The 22,292-nt window shown below is 31.7% G+C and overlaps 1 protein-coding gene across 1 annotated transcript in view; it reads right to left on the bottom strand.

The window, feature by feature from the left end:
- Positions 1-14,517, bottom strand: part of LOC106126335 (proton-coupled amino acid transporter 4) — a 28,477-nt gene extending 13,960 nt beyond the window's left edge. Inside the window, exon 1 of the mRNA XM_013323945.1 lies at positions 14,080-14,517. Within this exon, the coding sequence (XP_013179399.1) occupies positions 14,080-14,139 (60 nt within the window). The 5' untranslated portion in view covers positions 14,140-14,517. The remainder of the gene's footprint in view (positions 1-14,079) is intronic.
- Between the last annotated feature and the right edge of the window lie 7,775 nt (positions 14,518-22,292).

The following is a 22,292-nucleotide window of genomic DNA, read 5'->3' as shown; positions in this document are numbered from 1 at the left end:
ACCTATATAAACCATAGATATAAGAATTGTATTATAATAAATAAATAAAAAGTAAACCTTTTTATGCAAGCCACACGTAAAATTAATTCGTAAGCCTCAATAGCTTGTCATCCGTGCGATAAAGTTTAAAAATAAAAATATTGCGACCCATAAGTTGAAAACCTCTGGCATTGTTACGTGTATGGTTACCTTAATGTATACGAATGGTAAAATAAAACGCTGCGCCGGGTAAAGGCCATACAATTGTCACGTTGTTGCCGCATGCCCCATGACGATTATATTCAATCTGTACTCGTTCTAAGGCAACAAAATTTAAACCAAACTCATCTACGTCTATCATCTATCTACAAACAATGTGGGTTTCGATTGTCAAAACATGAATACAAAAAACAAATTATCACAATTTTTGAATGCAGAAAATGCATGGTTACTGTAAAACAGCAAATTTTATTATTTACAACAGTTACTTTGTACAGTAAAACATTCTTTTTGACTATATTTTAAAGATGTACTAAAAAAAAATCAAACTTGATCGAATGCTTAGTGATTTGGTTCTTGTAATAAAACGTTGCTTAAACAATGCTCGTTAAATATCAATTCCGTATATTACCATTTTCACACAATGCATCATACGTGTCGTCAGCTTTCTCACTGTGGTTGAGCATATTTATAAACTTAACTGCAGCGAATGTTGACACAAGTACATTGTGAACCGGTTCAAAGCGGTTCTAAGAGTGAAAAAAAATCATCTATTGCACGTACAGCACATTTGCACTATATGAAAGTATGTTAGGAATTTACAAGAATATATAGAAAAAAATAAACTACCTGCAAACTTTCCTTCCCACGGTTATTTACGTTGATAAAACATGTAAGGGGTACCAAAAGTTATATTTTTATATTATAAAGTGACAAACGACCTAGCGGCCACATGATTCGCTAAATACGAACCATATGATAACATCTCTTTAAAATGAATACCTTGTAGACAGGTCTCAATGGAAGGGACATGAGTATCTGTAAAGACATTGCCAGACTTACAAGACATAGGACTGACAAGAAGATAGGATACATTATTTCAAAGAAAACGAACTAAAAAAAGCGCTAATTTTGTACCTTATATTCTTTTGTTTGAAGTTAGTAACGCAGGTGGCAAGAGGATTTTTACATAATCTGTTCAAACTAAACCATTGTAAAGAAAACGTCAAGTTATCGCTATCACTGTATTTATTATGATAACAATAAATGTGCATCATCATTTTAAAAATGTCTTCCGGGTTCTCTACTGATAAGGAACTCAATCTACTCGTTATATACAACATTGGCTAGACATTTTATTAAGGCTTTTATCTATTGTATTTGAAAGTAGAAAGAGGTATATTTTTCAACAGATAAGGGGATAAACGCGTAGCGGGAACATCGAGTTGTTCATCGATGCCCATGGACATCAGCAATACCAAAGAAACGGATTGTGCGTTGGCGGCCTTTGAGAAGATAATAGCTCGCTTCTTGAAGGAACCTAAGTCGTAGCGGTTTGGAAATACCGCCGAAGACAATATAACCATGTTGCAGATGTCCATGGGTGTCGTTAATCAACTCGGTGTCTCCGCCGCTCGTTTACCCCTTCTCTTAAAAAAAAACCGTGTTCATATTGTATGTAAAAATATTTAATCACAATTATAGACCAATAGTGATCTTCTTTGATAAAAAATAGTAGTGGATGATTAGCAATACAAAGGTTACTTTAAAAACTACTTGTCTTATTAAAACTCAGACAAAGATCCTTTTCAAAGCTAACAATTTTAATGAAGACTACAAACAAGTACTAGGAAACGCGCAACTTCTATTTACTTACTAATTGATGCGAATTGCAAGAACCAATATTCCTAGAAAAAGATTATTTAGACATTGGTCTTAAGATAACCGAGTTTCTCACGTCCCGTGACAAAGTAAATTTTATTTAATTTAATTGTTAAATTAACTTACATTTTTTCATTAATAAAAAATAAAAAAGCCTATATTTATCACATAAATGTTATTTAAAAGTAAATAATTAACAAATGATTAATTTTTAACATAATTAACTAACAGGTCGGAGTAATAATTAATTGATACTCCGACCTGTTACACGTAGACCGACCGATTTAATAGTCCTTTGAATGAATAAAATGATTTATTTTTTAATAAATTTTCATAAAATTTTTATGCAAACATTAAGATTACATATACTTGTTATAAAATTTATATATTCGCGCTGCGCTAATTATATACCATAACAGACATAAAAATTATAGTTCCGCTTATTACGGAAAATACTTTTCCGCGATTGCGAGTGAATTTCCTATTCAATATTTTAAACCTTGAAAATAAAAAAAAGGATATAAATAAAATCATAAAAAAGTTATCGACCAACAAGTTGCTATTTTATTATAAAAATCGATATACAAAGAACAATGATGTATTGGAATGTAATCTCTCGCATGCTAAGTAAACTATTAAACCAAGTTCAATTAATAATATTTTATCTTGACATAGCTTTGTTACTCTTATAATGCATTGTTTATTAATAAAATAAATAAAATCAAAATTTACCTTAGCTAAAAGATATTTTTAATTTTAATATAGAATAATATTTTTTGTAGATTAAGCAATAAATACGTATATTTCAAATTCATTTTAATTTTAACAAATTCTTTTTAATTTTCTAGTACCTATATTACAAATTAATTAAAAAGTGTTTATTGTGAAAAAACTATATTAGATATGCTATCGTGGACTTTAATTTAGCAAATTTAAAGAGTTACAATTCGTTCCTACATCATTTTTATGTAGGTCGTATAGATTAACCTGCGTAAGCCAAGAAAGCAAAAATGACCCATTTTTCTCCATGTTTCTGGCGCGGTTAATTATTCTAAAACTACAGGACAGTTTTTAATGTTTCAAAAATGAGACCAAATGATAGGCAACACCTTTCGAATAAAAAAAGAAAATCGGACCACTAAGAGCTATCGACGATCAAAAAAAAAACAATACAGACGAATTGAGAACCTTCTCCTTTTTGAAGTCGGTTAAAAATCATCCTTATTGATTAAAATATTTAGCTAACAGTATTTAAAATTAAAAGAAAACACGTGTATCTTTTTTCAACCGCAGATATAATGAGAGTGATTATATTTTTATAGCAATAAATATTTTTCTATTACGTGACTAACTTATAATGAAATTCTGTAAGAATTCTACGTCGCAGACGACACTCATTACTCAATTTAATTGAATTTTCTTCTATATTTTATTATATTACGATATTAACCAATATTACTCAAGGTTTTGTTTTCGATAAAAACAATAATTATAGATTCATATCCCTGAACTTTTCCCAATCACTTAGGATCGCACAATATTTGATAAACCCTAAATAATTAATTTTTAATTAACCCTTTGCATTTATTTTATTACCACTATTATATCATAATATTATAACTTAATATCTCAAACATTAGGTACTAAGAGAGGGTACAATTATTACAAAAATTGTTTTATTTTTTGTTTTCTAAAATGGAATAAACAAGGAAAATGTTCAATGTTTCGGTAATGGAAATCTACAGTTGAAATTTATTGTTTATAGGTACACATAAAGAGGAAAATGATTAAATGAATTATATATTCAAATACCTTATGTTATTTATTATCTTTTATGCTGCTGAAATACAAGACCTTTTTTTTACATATGTAATTTTATTGAAAATTATATAAATTTACAGTTTCATTTCACCGAATTAAGAACAAATGACGTTTTAATTGATAAAATGTACTTATATTTAAAATTAATATAATGATTTATAAGTTATTTTTTAACGTTATTGTTACTTCCCATATTATTTAAACAATGCGTTGCGAATGTAGGACTCCTCACGTCGAATCGACCTGGGAGTGGCTGGACTTGGCGGCGCCGATATAAATTATATTCTGTTGTCATGAAACTATGTTCGCTTACAAAGCTGTTAACTATCCTAATTATAATAAAATAATTTTTTTAAAGTATTACAATGAAAAAAATTGTATAATTTACACACAGTACACGAATGTAGACTACGATTTTTTTATTATTATTTAAAAAGTTTGGTAAAACAAATTAATTTTGTGATATGTGTGAACGCGTACGTTGTTTCAAACCAGAGTGTAATACTAACAAGGACAGATTCGAGTTATCTTATCGGTGTTGTACGAGCCTCAAATTAATCGATGGCTTTGTTAAGCCATGACCGTGTCCGGATTTTTAGCAAACTAACGAGATTTAACATGTATGTAGAAATAAATCAATGTTATGTACTGAGATTTTGTGACAGTGAGTTTCCCTGACGAAATATCTGCATAAAAAACTGTTGTTTGACACAGAAATTATGTACAATACAATAATTAATTTAAAATGTATGAAAACATCATTGTATTTATTTTATAGTAGCTGTCGCCCGCGATTGCGTCTGTGCGTGTTTAAAAATAGAAAATAGCAAATTCTAAGACCTACTAAATATGCTTATTAAATTTCATAAAATTCGGTCAAGACGTTTCGGAGGAGTATGGTAACTAACATTATGACACGAGAATTTTATAAATAATAATATTGACAAGAATGAAACTAGAACTTACAGATCCTAATGCCTATTAGTTCAAACACTGCTTTAAATTATAATACATAATACGTCATGTTAAAAGAAAATGCGTTAAGGTTTTTCCCCGTGGTCTATTTTGTCATTATTGACTATTAAGGTATAACGTTACCTTAACTTAGTATTCATACAAATGAATATTATTAGCTTGAAGTTATTGTTATATGAAAAATGACATATTTCCTTAATAAAGGAAAAAACTTGCTTTAATCAACGAACATTCAATATCTCACTGACAGCTAAATTGTTTGTTTTATAACGTAAATTATATATAAAACTAGCGGTCGCCCGCGACTCCGTCCGCGTGGATATATTAAAAAAAAATGAAAAAATAGTATCTTATGTCCGTCTCCATGCTCTAAGCTACCTCCTCACCAATTTTCGGCCATATCGGTAAAGCCGTTCTTGAGTTCTTCAATACAATATTTTGGGCATTTATTAACTAACCTTTTATGTGTTTTGATTTTGAAGTATAATTTATTTCAGATTTTACATTTTTCATTCTAATTTTCAATAAGATAAGCGACATAAAGAAAATCAATTACAGTCATGTTGTAAATTACCAAACAAGGAGACTAATTCTGATTTAGAATAAAAAACGGTAATAGTTGATCCGGATTTAAGCTGAGCTCATCGACAATTAACTTTCAATTAAAACATGATTTATGCTATATAACTTTTAAAAGTAAAAGTCGAGGACAAATAAATGTATAATTAGTTTTAATTTTCTGCAAAAAATCTAATTCACCTGCAGCATGTCTTATATTTCAATTAACCTGAAAATAAGACATTATGTGATTTCATTAACTAAGAGGGCCTACCACGAATTTTTGCGATGCACGCTTTTGTAACGCCATCTAGAAAATTAGTGAATTTTAGGCTGCACAAATATTAATATATCGATAAGTTTACGAAGACGTTCTCACAAATAGCCGAGCTAGGCCCTCAGTTTACTAACAAAACTTGATAATAGTAACCAGAGAGATGTCACATGGGCGTTGCAGATAGTACGCCACATAACAAATGCTGTATGTATTGGGTAACGTCACAGTTCAGTGAAAATTGAGAAGATGAGAAAAAGTTTTATGATGTAAAAATATCGCGATATCTTTGTTGCGTCCGACGTACCGCCCGTGTGGCGTCTGTTTAACGTTCACATCGTAACACCTATCATTATTAATTTGCTCTTTTTCTTAATACTTTATAGAGGAATTTATGTTTGTGGTTAGTCTGAATTCTAATCCTCGGTATTTTTATCCTTATATAATTCAATATACAATTATATTTAACTGAAAATACTCTGTCTTGTTCATTTAATGCCATTGAGCGATTTTATACCTAATAATTTAAATAAGTGTTTAGAATTGAATCGACGTCTAGTAGTTTTCCTTTTGTCTCGTATTGACTTCCTATATTTTATCTGGTACTTGAATATAACCACTTAAAACAATTGATTTCAGTCTAATATAAGCTATGTAGTTTATGACGTCATTTATATATTTCATCATATTATTATTATCTACTAAAAGAAATTATGGAATGTTTATATGAATTACTTAAACATTTAGTTACATTGGGTATTGGTTACTTAGTAGACCTATATAATATAGATTCAACTTCATTTATAATCTATATCTATATATAAATGAAAGTAGTGTTAGTTACACTATTTATAACTCAACAACGACTTTACCGATATGTTTGACAATTGGTGTTGAGGTAGCTGAGAGCCAGGAGACGGTCATAGGATACTATTTTTTTTCAAATTTATGCATTGAAGAGTTGCTTTCTATTTAACTTACTAATATTATAAATGCGAATGTTTAGATGGAAGTGATGTGGTTGGATGGATGGGTTACATACACACACATACACTAATTAAGTTTTTTTTTATATGCACGCGGACGGAGTCGCGAGCGACAGCTAGTCTCTTATATGTCTACGAGATAAAAATTTAAGAATTTAAATATTTTCAATTGAATTAAAAACATCATTATTATTATCTTTTACTTTTACGCAATAAAAAATAAGTTTAATGCAATGCTTTTACTCAATAAATGTTTCATAATATTACAAGTTAAGTAATCTGATTATTAATAAAATATCTATTAATTATTATAGTTATTAGTGAGCAATACATTGTGGTTAGATTATTTTTGATAACTGATCGATTTTGAGAAAACGTCAATGGTCAAACCAATGAAACAAATGAAATGAAATCGGCAATACTTTGATTCGGTTCCACTACTCCAAGTAATCCGATATTATAAAGAGAAAACATCCGCTTGTTTGTTCTGCTCGAAATAACAGTGAGTCAATTTTAAACTTAATGAATACAAAGTTCTTACTAACTTTGGCATAATTTTATTTTTGGCAATGCACGAACGTAGACAGCTCAGGTTGGTGACGATATGGTTGAGAGATTGATAAAGTTACAGAAGTAATACATATAAATTTTATTGCTGTACTTGTAATTTTAATAGTTTATCATAATAATATTATAAATGCGAATGTTTGGATGGATGTTTCTTAGAAGTTATCTTCCACAGATGATCGATACTCGATTAAATTTGGCAGTCACAGTGCATAGTTTGGAAGAACATATGGCTATTAATGTATTGTTTTCAATTCCGTGTTGACGGAGTCGCGGGTGACAGCTAGTGGAATAAAGACGAAAAACATAATGACATAAATATTGTGCAGGTATTTCTACAGCTTCGAACTATTATTTCCTATATATTAATAATAACTCAGTAGTTGCAACTTCTATCGCTATTAAATTATTATTTCTAAGTATTTTATACTATAGTTGTATTATCTACAGGAATTGTACTTGTCTGAATTATTTTTTCTTGTTATTCTCTATTGTTGCAATCTATACATTAATAAAGTCGATAAGAGCAATATTTCAAAGAATAAATCGGATTTATTATCAAGAATAATTGTACGGAGTTATTTTTCAGTAATTTGACTCTTGGTCTCTTGTGCATTCTAAGCTATTTTATTCCACGTGTCAAGTTAAAGCATGCTACACACCACTGTATTCTAATTCACCGTTCTCTTTAACCGACTATTCAGATGAAGCGTACGTCTGGAGGAAACATTGAGAAATATACAGACGTACGTTATAAACGTAACGGACGTCTAGTGAAAACTGTACAATTGCAGCTGAAGGCGTATAGAGCCGGCTTTAGCGTAAAACATGAATATATTTATGTATAATTTAATTTTTAATTTCGATATTTTATGACCTATCGAATAAGATTTGAGTTCAAATTATTATTGCCCCGGATGTCAATAAAACTATCATGAGAAATTTCTTGGCTCATAAAACGACAGTCGTCTAGGAAAACATCGTGGATGTCCTTGTTCCATTTTATAATAATGTTACTGGAACAACCTCAATAATGTTAAGTATAAGATTCCTGTACGTGTAATCGCTTTCATTGATTTATTTCAATCTTTGTCATCATCATCAACCTGCCCTTATCACTACGGAGGGTTGGCAAGGCATGTACTCTATACATCTCTATCAGCCTGAATCATCAATCTATGTCAATAGCTTTATTATTAATATATAAATAATTAATACGAAGTATTAAGATTACTTATTTTGGCAACTGGCCATTTTCAACTTGAAGATCTCAAGATTCTTTGGTAAGTGCCAAATGATCTCAAAATAGCTTAGATTTGGTCAAAGTATTTTTATGAATTTAGACAGAACACTCGGTAAATAGTATTGTGTAGGTAGTTTTAGGCATATATACTATGTTATTGCTTCATTATAGAGCTAAAGAGGTATTTTCTCAGTACAATATTTTACCGTGAAAACTACTTGAAATTTCAATTAACGATTTAGTAGAAGAGAAGTAAGTTCATCGATCTTTTTTACCGAATGCGGAATAACGGCGTTAGTTCAATAACATTTTCTACTTACAAATACGTAACATTATTGTGTTATTTTTAATTAATAAAGAGGTCACTGCTTCTGTTATCCGGACGAATTTGATTGTGTTTCATCCAAGGTAATGTTTGAAGAAACCTCGATGCGCGCTCTTTACTATTTCAAGTGCAACAGAACAATGGAAGCGAAAGCCGCGTTAATAATCAATTCAAGCCATTCTTAAACCACCTACAACGACGATGCGAAATAATAAGTATGACCAAACAAATGCTTCACCTGTTCAAGAATTGATAGACGAATCAAATCAATTTAACTCTATCTGTAAACGAATTAAATAATAATCTAAATATGATTTAACTAAAAAGATGTTATTTTCATCGAGTTAAATCATATAAATGTAAACTCATAGATATAATTTTATATTAATACTAGCTGTTGCCCACGACTCCGTCCGCGCGGGACATAAAAAAAAACTTAATTAGCAGCATATTGCTCCTCCAGACTAAGCTCCATTCAGCTGTTCTGGAGATACCTTCAAACATCCATCCATCCAAATATTCGCATTTATAATATTAGTAACATGAGTAAAATTTAACTTTAACCTATATGGTAAAAAGTTGGAAATGGGAAAAATGGCGTGTCCTACAAACTTGAGCTAAGTAGTCTTAAAGTTTTTTGTTGGACAGTGTTACAAGGCTAAGAAGTAACTGTGGAATATTTTCATTTATTTCTTATATATTTTAATAAACTCATGAGTATGGGTGAATTTGATTAGTTCAGTCAGTAATGTATAAGATACAGAGATCATTTTGTAATTTTGATATGAATAGTAAAAAAATGCCATTTACGACAATGACGTCACTGTAATTTTTAATGAAAATTTTCGTATATTTTATTTTCATTTTTAAATTAAAATATTAAGTTTTTGTTGATATGAGTTGATGTTGCATAGTAAAATTTCTTAAATAATTAAAATTTATATTTAACTCATAGTGGAAAGTAGTGGAGTGGACGCAGAACTTCTGTTTAAAAGACAATGTATTGTAGTTCGTTGAAGTCTTTTCTTTTGAAATGATCTAAATAAAGCGTCAACATGGATTGTTAACAAAGATAAAAGACACCTTGATATACACTTTCTTTGAATCGAATAACTTCCACCTATCTCTATTGCATATAAGTGTATATATTATGTACAATCACTATATCGCGCATGTATTCTCGTGTAAAATACGGTTTGTGTTACAATTTATAAGCTATAGCAATTTATACGGTTTTATTTTAAACGATTCAATACAGATACTTAAATTGTTACTAATGTTTTATTAGTACTCGTACGTCCTACGATGAGTTCTCATTGAAACCAAATTGAGGCATTTAACAAGCCCATACATTTCGTCATGACCGAAAAGCGATCGTCTTGTAACTCTAAAAATAGAATAGCGTTGTTAAATTCAACTCTTTAGTACGGAATCGGTGCGGTGTATGAATCACGTTCTGGTTCTAACATGGGGCTTTCGATAAGTGTAGACATACTTGTATAACAAGCACGTATACGATTGAAGTCATTTCTTTCATGCCTTTTTCACAGCTGTGCCTTTAAATAGACGATGTTAGAGCGTTTAAGGCGCGGGTGCGGACAACAGGCTGCAGCGGGAACCGATTGTCTGAGAACCCTTTTTAAAATTTATGTGTGTATGTGTAAATAATTTGTGGGGGGCGCCATGAAGCGTGCGCGTGTGTGCGAGTGGGTAAGACGCGGGCCGACTGCGGGGCGAGGAAGGGGCGAGGAAGGGGCGGCGGCGGGGTGCGGGAGGCGAAGCGCGGTCGCGGCGAGCGGCAACTCGATGGAAATTTCCATTGCCCCAGCAAGCGGCGAGTTCACAATTTTAGTGTTCAGACATAGGACTGAGCGAGCGAAGCGATCCGCGGCCGCCACCGCCTATTCTATACTCTTCGCACCGATTTGGAGGCCGCGTGCGCACGTCGCGTCGCGTCGTCGCGCCGTCGGTCGGCGTAAGCGCAAATTTCGGTTTCACGCTTCAGTTGTAAACGTTTGAATAAAAAACTGAATCGCTAAATAAAATGCTGTTTCTTTTTACCATTTGTTAAACTTTATTTTTTACATCTCAAGTATTTTATATTCAATCAAATGAATTACAGGTATAATAATATCTGTGAGGTAGATCAACAAATTTTGTCCAACCAAAAACCATTGAGTCGGTTATTAGAACAATATTGCAGTTTGTAATATAACCATGCCTATTGTCCGAAGACTTTCGCAGAAGTAATCAACATGGCATAATGCGCATAAGTTCCGTTTTAATGCGGACATAAAATGAACAATGCATACAATCGTGGTAGGATCAGTGGACAACTGCGTTTGAGTATTTCATACAACTCAATGCATGAGACGAAGTAAGACAATTATTTTACCCACTCTGGTTATATTAGCTACGATCGCTTTATGCTCTTTAATTGCCGCCACCATTAAGAATGTAATTATCTCAACAAATAATTACCTATTTCAAAGACAATTCAAGACATCTATGTCGTCAGTCTTGTGTTTTTAAAATTACTTAAATACTAGCTAAATAGAAGACTAGGAATGTGCGATAAAAAAGTAATATCTGATGAATTCAAATATATGAACTAACTAGCTGTTGCCCGCGACTATGTCCGAACGGAATAAAAAAAACTTAATTAGTAGTCTATGTGTTCATTTGGACTATGTTGTACATCTATGCCAAATTTCATCGAGATCCGTTAAGCAGTTTTGGAGATACCTTCCAACAAACATCCATCCGTCCATCCATCAATCCTTCCAAACATTCTCATTTATGATATAAGTAAGACGTTGTATAATACAGTCCTAAAACAAAAGAAAAAAGACAAAGTATATTTACTTTGTGAGTTTATCTCTGAGAAGCAAATTTATTAACCTCTATCCCAAAACTCGAAAAGTATACCTATATACTGTTGTCTCTGTTTTTCTCATAGAATGCGAAAGGGATAGTAGTATGCATTGTATTTAACCAATTTGAACACAGTGGTTGATTGTAAACACCAAAAACTTTAACGTTTCTGTTCGAAAACTTGCCAATATCATGACATATAGAACTCTATAGGGGAAATGTTAAGGATTATATTATCATATTAATAAATTTGAACATATATGTTTACAAGGAATTAATATGTTGAAATGAATCGAGCCAATTAATTTGATTTAATTGACGTTACAAAAAATTTATCAAAGCAATTGACAAAGTAGCAAATGAATCATTCTCAAGACATTCTTAAAATCTTCGAGAAGAAATTGAAGCTTGAAAGGGATGTTTATATTTTGTTACGCAGCAGGTCATATAATACGAAGCAATTTTAGTATTATGCCAATTGCACTTCATTGTGTAAAATCATTTTAATGAAAAGGAAGAATGTAGTCACATTACTGGCTTGTAACAAGAAAGTTTTTACTTTGTATTATATAATATTTCGTAAATAAAAACTAATATTTTATACCGTTATAGAAAAAAAAATAACATAATATCTATAATTTTTTATATCGTTTATAATATAACGAGTATTTTAATACTCTTGTTCTAAGAATCGAGAAAGGCAAACTATGGAAAATCTTTTCTTGTAGTTCAAAGAAAGCAATTTTAACTTGAGACGGCGAAGTTTGTGACGATTACACAGGTATCCTTTTACGCTCTTTGTCTCCTTTGTCAACATTTCAGAGTCGCAAATTACAAATTAAATTACATAAACACCGCAATTGCGTAGTCTAAAATATTTTATTGTGTCTATCTAAACTAAAGTCTACAAATTCGTTTTGAGTCTTAATTAAAATGCTTATATAATTTCTTGATATATAATTTTACGCATTTCAACATTACTCCTCAGTACTTAGTACTAATTTCGAACATTCATCTCGCTGGCACATCAATCATTCTATTCTATACGCTGTAATAAGCTATATGACGTCATCTTGTAACGGATTATTTTATACAGTACACAATAGATTGTTTTCAACTAAATAGTAAATATTTGAAGAACTATTATTCAGTCTTTCAACTGTCCATTTTTGAATAATAATTTGTGTAAAAAGTCAAAAAATACAAAGAAAAAAGTCTCTGAATTTTGAAAATCGAATCTATCCAAACAGAACGTGCATAATTTGATGGTAGCCATCAACATTTGGTGTCCAAAACTTAGGTGATAAGTTCAATAAAACTTTAAAGAAGGGGCAAAAGAGCGGCGAGAACACCAAGGTGATCAACGACATCCAATTATTTCGGGTAATATCTTTATAGAGCTTAAATTTTATATACCGATTAATACTGCTGAAGATTATCGCAACTTTATCGCACGTGAAATAAATTCTGATAAACAAAACCCCATTTGAGGCTTCCTTGATGATTGATCATGATAGCCGTTATAAATAGACGTGTGTTGATGTTTACGAGATTTAATCTCTTGATAACGGCATCAAAAAAGGCGAAAAATTATTTGTCATACACTGTCACAAGCCAAATTTAAAAGAGTTAAATCTTGATTAAAATGTTCTTCAAATTTATCACCGTGAATAAACGCTTAACTCAAAATGAAGCCTGTGAAGTTTTTAATTAAAAAGACGCTTTCAGAAAAAGAACTTAAGGTGATTTTGACTTTTAAACAAAATAAAAGACATCCTTATAGTCTGCGTAATGCTAATTTTTTCAACTTTATTTCAAGTTCAAGTTTTCAGAGTTCAAATGCGTTTGATATTATAACTTTCTTATTTCTATAAGTCTTACTTTCTTAATAAAGATGATGTATGGACGACAAAAAAAAATAGACTTGATGCCGACGATTTTGGGATATGCGACAAATTAATAAAAGAAATCATCTTGCAGCAAAATAAAATGTAACAAAATATATGTATCAAGTTAACAGAAGGATGTGACGTTGTATAACGAGAATAAACTGATAGTAAATACCCATTTATTTTGTTATGGTGATTGTAAAATATACAAGTACTGTTTTATATATATATATATTTGGCTTATTTTAATATAAGCAATCACAGATATCAATAAACGCACAGCTTAAAAAAATGTAATCGAAGTAACTGTAAACTGTAGTCGTGATGCAATTAATTCCACCTGAAAACAGTTTTAAAAGTATCGTTCAAGGAAAAACTCGTGTAACATTTAATTAAACGCCCAAGTGTTATCGTTACTTTTATTTCAAGTAGAATTTAAATATGCTAATGTTTCAAGTTTAATTGATTTACGTATTCTTACGTATATATTAGAATATCGTTAATTAAAATGAACCACTGAAAATGATCACTTCATAGCGTATTGCAACACGAGTTTTCGAATGTAAAATGAAAGTACAGCATACAAAATATCTCTCATTCTCTCATCACATCCACAAATAAAACGCGCAGCTTCACTTTAAATATTTAAAATTAAATAAAAAACAAAAAATAATTTCGCTGATCATATAGAAAATTAAAAAACTCACCTTAAACACCGCAGGAGCTAACGGTATCGCAGCTTGATTGTGAAGATGTTTTTTCGACATTTTGGCTTCTTTTCCGTTCCACGTTTAATATAATATAAATTGAAATATGTTATGAAAAAATCGTATTGATCACAAAAGTAGATATGAAAATAATTTTAACCACGTCGTGCTACTGAAAACTACTTGCGATATAAAAATCGTCGACGTTTAAATTGCATTAAACTATTTTCTTCGACGATAGAAAACTTTTTACTTGCGCGAAAACTTTTTACATCGAACGCTTCTATTTTAATAATATTTTCGTAAGCTTTAAAAGTAATATTCGAAAATTTAAAAGTTTACAAGTTGGAAAGTCGCGTCCGAGCTAGCACGTCGAGCAAGTGATGCGGTCTAGTCGGTAATGAACAGTTGGTTTGGTTGGGGCGCGTTCGAACTCACGACACGACACAGAGTGAGCGAGCAAAGGCGAGCGTCGAGCCGTGACGCGTTTTCGTTGTCGTTCGCGTTACGTCGTCTGTAGGCATTGGGCGAAGTGGCCGCGTCAAGTTATCGGGTCCCGTACGTTCTGTGGTCGGCGCCCGTGCCCTGCGACATTACCCTATGGCCTCGCCTAATTCACGCGAACCCTAACTACCTCGTAAGGAATATGTTGCATCTTTGGTTACAAATTAGAATAACACTTGTACAAATTACAATATAGAAAATTTAATTACGAACCTATATTCAGTATTTCAAATTATGATTATATTATATATAAATTTTATTTTAAATTTAGTAAATACTTTACTCGTTTACAAAGACTTTTGAGCAATAACAAGTTGGTTTTTTACACGTCTTTATTAGTAATCACAAATCTCGCGTGAAAATATTATAACAAACATTTAAACTATGACAAAATTGAAAGGCGCTTTCCATTTCGCGTCTCTAGATTTATTAAAATAAAGATTTAGCTAAGAAAAGTAATAATTAACTTGGACATACTAAAGCAGTACATAACATGAGGTACATTTAAAAACCTTATCTTTTAAAAAAAATATTTATTCTTGACGAAAATCTTGACTTGTATCTACGTATTTTCCGCGAGGAGAAACATAGCCAATACCTAACAACGCATTCACATTGAATACTGATGGGAAGAATATAGTTTAAATGAATTTCAATAATTGTAAATAAAATACCAATACAAGAGATAGGTGAAAAAAATTGGAAGCGTTTGAACCTAGTAACAGCAATCCAACCAACTCTAGCTTATATAAAACAATACATACTTTACTTAAAAGTTAATTATATTTTCCTACATTCATTTGTATACCTTACATTGGTAAACTTTGGGGAAAAAGAGAGCGGAACTCGAACAGATTTCTTACATAGCTTTGCTAACGGTATTAACTAGATAAACGCAGGACGCGATTTGTAGATGGAAGGGGAATTTGTCGACAAACCTCCGATTAAATGCGTGTATTATCTCTAAGGCATTGTTACGATAGATCATTCACGAAAGCGTTGTTCCTACTTTTTCAAAATCTCCAATAATTATGAATGTGTTGTATTATTTGTTAATTTCTTAGTACGCGCCTACCTGCAATGTTCTAGAAACGTCGGACAAGTGACTGATAAAAAATAATCAACAATAGTCCCTTCTTGGGACTGCTTAACAAATGGATTCATTCCTTTATATTTTCGTCTATCTTGCCAAACTGTTACTGGTGTAGACAGAGATAGCAAACACTTTAAATTTAAATAAAGAACAAATAGGTTTCTCTTATCAGAAGTTGGACTCAGAGTTTTTTAATTAATAGCATTAATTATAAAACCGGTTTCCTATTTCAATTACAGTTTGTCAAAGCCTTGACTTATTTAGGATTTCCTATTGATGTGTAGAATAATAACATATTTGGACAGTAGCGTTTAATAAATTTTATTAAACAATCTGTGGTATATTGTGGCGCCATGAAATAATAGTCCTGTAAGTTTAGCATCAATAAATACGATGAAACAATAGACGTAAAATGTCATTATGTATGATGAGTTTTCCGCTATAAACACAATACGATCCAACTTAATATGGAATTAAGATTCGTTCCAATCATCATTCGGTCCACAAGTCCACGAATCGTAAACTGACCGAAATGGTTGTACAAAGCTGACAGGAATACCGTTATCAATTTTAAAATTCAATAACAATCTTATCACGTTCACGAATCAATTCGCGAAATATTCACGAAATATAAAAATTTACACTATTCTTAACCTATGTTTTAAGAACGAGAAAAATAATGAAATGGTATTAATTATAACTTGTACGTTTTCATTTCTAAGAAAATATAAAGTCTGAGAAAAGAGATACTTCAAATTGTGAAGTTTAAACTACTTACCGGGAAATTCTCCGTAAGTATTTTAAGATAGTTAGTTATAAGTACTATAACTCAATATAATAAGGCTTAGAGAAAACATAAACTTTGCTAAAATATATTTTACAACGCAATTCTAATTTAAAAATTTAGAACAACATTTGGCGGGTGCAGGATGGCAGGACGTGGTAGGAGGTGGTGGTGGTATGGGGAACTATAATTGTACAAATATTTTGTAAATAAAACTTTAAAAAATAAACATACATGAAAGAAAAATCATGACATTCCAGCTACAGTACGAAAAGGACCTTGTGACTTAGACATTGAGGGGAGGGTGCAAGTGAGCCATCATAATTTAGTTTGCCTTAAGCCATCACTGATATCCTTGTCAATCTATAGACGTTATTAAAATCAATATAATTTACAGGAAACTCATACTAAATTGATACGTCACACAATTTGTTGGGTAGTGCAAAATAATGAACATATGAAATGTTAACAAAGAGTTGTTAACACTTGAGCGTGCTAATAAGTCAGTCAGTCTCACGTTTTGCTCAACTTTATTTTACTTCAGATACATATATTTTGCATTTATATAAACTGTGATAGGTCATTGGCTAGATGATAATGCTTTTGTAACCAATTTAAAAAGGTGAGTTTTCATTGTAATACTTCGTAAGTCTGAAAGTGTAAAAGGGCACTGAATTATATCTCGTAAAGAAAAATTGCATGTTTCGAAATTACTTATTTATTAATGCCGTTTTGGATTTGCATTTATAAAGATTGCCCCTTCAAAATTATTAATCTTTTTTTATAACAGAAGGGGGCAAACGAGTAGCGAGAACACCGAGGTGTTCAATGACGCCCAAAATATACTTTACGATGATGAGAATATCTTGTTTTTTATCTTGATGATAAGAAGGTAACAAATAATTAACAAAATTTTATGTTTTTGATTGTGTTGGTATTTAATAAAAAGATAAGCATTCGTTTTATATTTTTATGAATGAGCTTTTAAAAGATATAGATAATCGTTGTAATTGTATTTACTTACATAATGATAAAATACCTAATCCATAATAATAGCAAAGTACTTTGATCTTATTCGTCCCTAAAATTATATTATTCTGATAAACGTGCTAGACCGTAGTAACGGGGTATTGGAAATCGCGAATCAAATTACAAAATTTAATTCTAGAATATGCTCTTGGTCCTATGCAGTGTCGGAATAGTATCTACCACTCCTCCATACATCTCTATCAGCCGTCATATCTGAACTCACCCCCATCTTACGTATATCCTCTTTCACACAATGCATCCATACTTTCTTAATTATGTAATTAAAATATCTCCGAATTATATATTCATACTACGTCTAGTACTTAAGTATAGTACTGAAATATTTTGTATAATCTGTAAAAATTAAACATAAGATTCAAATCACGTGTGTTTCGTCATGGTTAGCGTGATTTTCCTTTACGAACTTATCAGATGCTATCAATGTTTCAATAGAAATAATGGCGTCACATTGTGTAGTGGGCGTGTTTTGTGCTTGCTTTTAGTCTGACTCATCAGATAAATCATTGTGCTTAATCTTCAGTCAACGAATGATTTGAAAGGAAATTTTAGCTAAGCAATTTTACTACGACACACGTTATTCTGACCGATGATTTCCGCTGCTGAAACACGTGTACATAGTATAGCCATCCCTGTCATTCTCTTCGAACAGACTGAAATAACAATATTTTGATACAAGTATTTCGGCAGTGGTACTTACGGTTGGATGGAAGCCTTTCATGGGATGGTTTCGGATGACGTAATATTTAACTTTGTACTGTTTACACGGTTAAATATGACATAAAAAATCATGTGGGTAGCGCCATCTACATTTTGACGCTAAAACTTACTTCGACTTTTACAGAATCGAAGGATTTAATTAAATTGTCTTATTCAATGAAGGCTTCGAATTATAAAAATTATTTTTTTAACTCTTCGTTCGTGAGCAATATAACCTAAATATTACCAATTTTTTTTTAAATTCACGGTTCTCCTTTGCCTACATAATAATTACTAACTGCTAAAGGTGACGCTTAGTGTAGATAGGAAGGAGGAGGACTATAAAGGAACTCACTTGACAATTCAGAGTGGAGTAAATCATAGTATCGGGGCGAGAAATCCTTATGTTAAAATACATAGGTGTGTTCCTAATCTTCTAACAAAGTACAACGCATATTCTTTATAGTATTGTCTGTGATATTGACGTCATGATCTGACTCGAATCCCAAGACGGGCTTAAGGTCACCTGTTTGATAGAATCTGGCGGGTGTGAGGAGGGCCTTGGCCTGGCCGGGATCCGATGAATGGGAGAGGATCGATGGCGCCGGCGACTCTCTGTCTATCTGACTACTGACGTCACAAGAGAAAGTAAGCACCTAAATATATCATTGTTTCTTATAGTTTCTATATCCAATATTTTATTCCAGATTTCTGTTTGAAATACGCTACTTACTTAAATGTACCTTTTTAATTTACCCGCTTTTTCCCGTGAATTCGTCCGCGCAGTATAAAAAATATTATTATTACCTCAATATTTATTAGAACGTGGTTTTGTGTCATTGGCATGATTAGTTAATCTCTTCCCTTTCGTTTGAAACTTTAATTATTGCAAAACTATGAGTAGTTCTATTGACTTTAGGAGATTGCTCGTGTTTCAGTAGTACATGGTTGTACCCATAACCACCTACCTAGGGGCGATTAGAGATATGTGTTACTTTGAGAAGGTATGCGCCTTCTTCTCCGACATGATCCTCATATCTCGTTAACTTCTTTAACAAGACATGGTTAACACACCAGAATACTGTAAACTGCCACTGTCTGTGGATAAATATGGGATAGTAATAAGTAGAGAACTCTTAATTAATGCCCCAATTCGAAGTCGTAAATCTGGGTGTTGATCAAGAATTTTGCACTTTACTTCAGGAATGGAAATTTTAGGATTTTGCATCATATTACTCGTTGTATAACTATACCCAAAACAACATTTAACCATTTCCAATTATTTACACATAATAAAACTCCTGCAATCTTCTACAACATTATATAGAATGTGACATTTTAATTTATTATTTTATTTTAATTAGCCCGATTCGTTTGAAGACCCATCCCTATAGATAGTTATAGACATGTAAGAAAAGATAAAAGGAAATAAAGCGAGTCACAAACCCTGGCCTAAACCTCAATTATTTTGACAATGATTATTAATTTTTTATTTTGTCAACTAACTTTCAAGTAATATACATAAAAACGTCGCAGCCTTGTCTTTATAGCCAAAGAATTTAATACTTAATGGGAAAGAAATAAAGTTGAATAAATCTTGACTGTAGCATTTAATTATAGCTTTAAATAACAACGACTCATAGTGCTATTTTTAAATACTGTTTACGACAGTGAGGATGGCATTAGATAATTTAACATTATATTATATATTTTGACAATTATTATCGAAGCAATATTATATAATAAAAACCTTGTGCGACCCCAAATGAGTGGGATAAAGCCTGGAAGAAAGTTAGGGCCCCTAACACTGAAAAAGAGAATCACTATGAAAACATATTTTTAAAAGTATGTTATGATAAAATTGTGTACTATAAACACAGTGAACTTCGTTTCTTATAAAATAAATTAAAAAAAAAATTATGTACTTATTTTTTTATAATAACATCTGTAAAGTAATACTAATATAATCAAGAGCGACCCATGAATATATCCATGGCTATTCATAACCAGCAATTTTCCTTAGTAATACGACTTTATCCGTACTGTAATATTATAAAGAAAAAAAATTAATTGTTTATTTTCAATCAGTAAAAAATAAAACAACGATTTTAAGAATTAGGCTTATACACTTTCTTATCAAAGAATATAAGTCAACATTTCTTATTCGTCTTCCTCTATACCAGGAATGAAGCTGCATTATCGCAAGTATTATTTATTGCAAAGCAAACTGCAATCGTGGCATCCCTTGTCTGTGAAGTCATAATATAAATACATAGGAACAAGTAATATAATCCTGAACAAGAGCTAAGCCCTGTGTTTTACAAGCCAATCCTTTCACCTTATTCATTCTTGCTGCTGATTGTTTACATCGTTGGCACTTAAGTATTTTTCGCTGACCCTGAAAAAAGGCCTTTTTTATATCATAAGGTGGCAAACGGGCGAGCGGCCACCTGAAATCGCTGAAATAGCGAAGTGACCGTTGCCCATAGACATACGCAATTGCATATGCGTTGGCTACCTTTAATCGACGGAGGAGAGGATGCACAGAAAGAAAATATTTTCTCTTTCCATGCATCCTCTCATCCGCAAAGTCCACATCCACTTCCCGACCCTTCCTCATAAGAAAAAGGGTGGGAAGGGAAAGAGGACTAAATTAGGCCTCCGGGACGCACACTCATCAGACGAAACGCGGAATTGCTTCCACTTCACGCCTGTCTTCTGTGTGGTCGTGGTTTCACCGGGCGAGCCGGGCCTTTATATGAAGCGATACTGATTTCTGAAAATGTGGCCCTTTTATGGTTAGTAATAATACTATTATATAGAGCATAGTTATTAATTTAATTAAAATGATGTATATCAAAATTAATTTATATTTAATATATAAATTAATTTTAATATACATATAATATTATAATAATATTTGTTGTATCAAACGACGATGGTTTATAGTTTCATATTAAAAACGAATGTTTTAAAAGGGAAATGGTTTGTTTCAGAATACAATTTTACAATTCAGAAAACAATTTTATTGTTATTACATTGGTATCTTGTTTCCGGTAGGTGGACAACGGACGCGCTTGCGCGAACTAGTGCGAGCGACGAACGCGTTTGTGCGAACTAGTCCTGGAGAAGAACGCGCGTGCGCGAACCAGCGCCTTCGACGGACGCGCTTGCGCGAACTAGTGAAATCGCTCGATAAAATAAGAATTTCATCTGTTTGTTTTTAGAAATACAAATAATTAAGGAAGTTTAAACAGAAAAAGACCAAAAATATGCGACTTTATAATTTTATCCTATACATTTAGGCTATAATGTCATCTTGGTAATTTATTATTTGAAGTTGCTATTGTAATTAGTTGAAGATTTATCATAATGAATTGCAAAAAATGTAATTATCAAATATTATTGACGACAATATTCATGTTTCATGTGCTAGAATTTAGACAAAGTTAGTAAAGAAAAACAGTCAACAATTCTTGCTTCTAAATGTTGCCATACACAAATTATCACTTGGTTAAAACACTTTTCTTATGGCAATACACTTACATCAAACAAAATCATTACTTTCCCAAACTCTATATCTGTACTGCTCTACTAGGGATGCACGATCCAGGGGCTTTGTATCGATTTTCTGGACCGCAATATATCGTAACACCAATTGTTGTAAGTCCAACCAAGTCCAAAAAAAGTGTATCAATCTAGTAACGATCCCCTTGATTGACTACAATTTTGATTGATCCAGTATCATAAAATGTATTAAAAAAATTCCAATTTACCAACCTAAAAATTTCACTTTAAATTTTGTCATCCCCAAAACTTTAAGGCTCGTAAAAGTAATAATCACAAGTAATTATTACGAAATTGACGATACATCATAAAGAAATATAAATAGGCTAATAACTTATGTAACAAACTGTACCTCTAAAGATTTTTTTTATAAATGAGGAATGAATCTGTTCGTTGCACTATAATCTAATTTTATAGTTAATGAACACTATATAAGTCCCTAAATTTCGTACATATTCTTCGATCTGATCCATTAAATACGTAGATCCAGTAATGTATCGAATGCCCATGTATCGATAC

This window comes from Papilio xuthus, unplaced genomic scaffold (assembly GCF_000836235.2).
Source record: "Papilio xuthus unplaced genomic scaffold, Pxut_1.1 DF825017.1, whole genome shotgun sequence".
Classification (NCBI taxonomy): Eukaryota; Metazoa; Arthropoda; class Insecta; order Lepidoptera; family Papilionidae; genus Papilio; species Papilio xuthus.
Note: the sequence above shows the minus strand (reverse complement) of the source record. Positions and strands in the feature narration are given on the sequence as shown.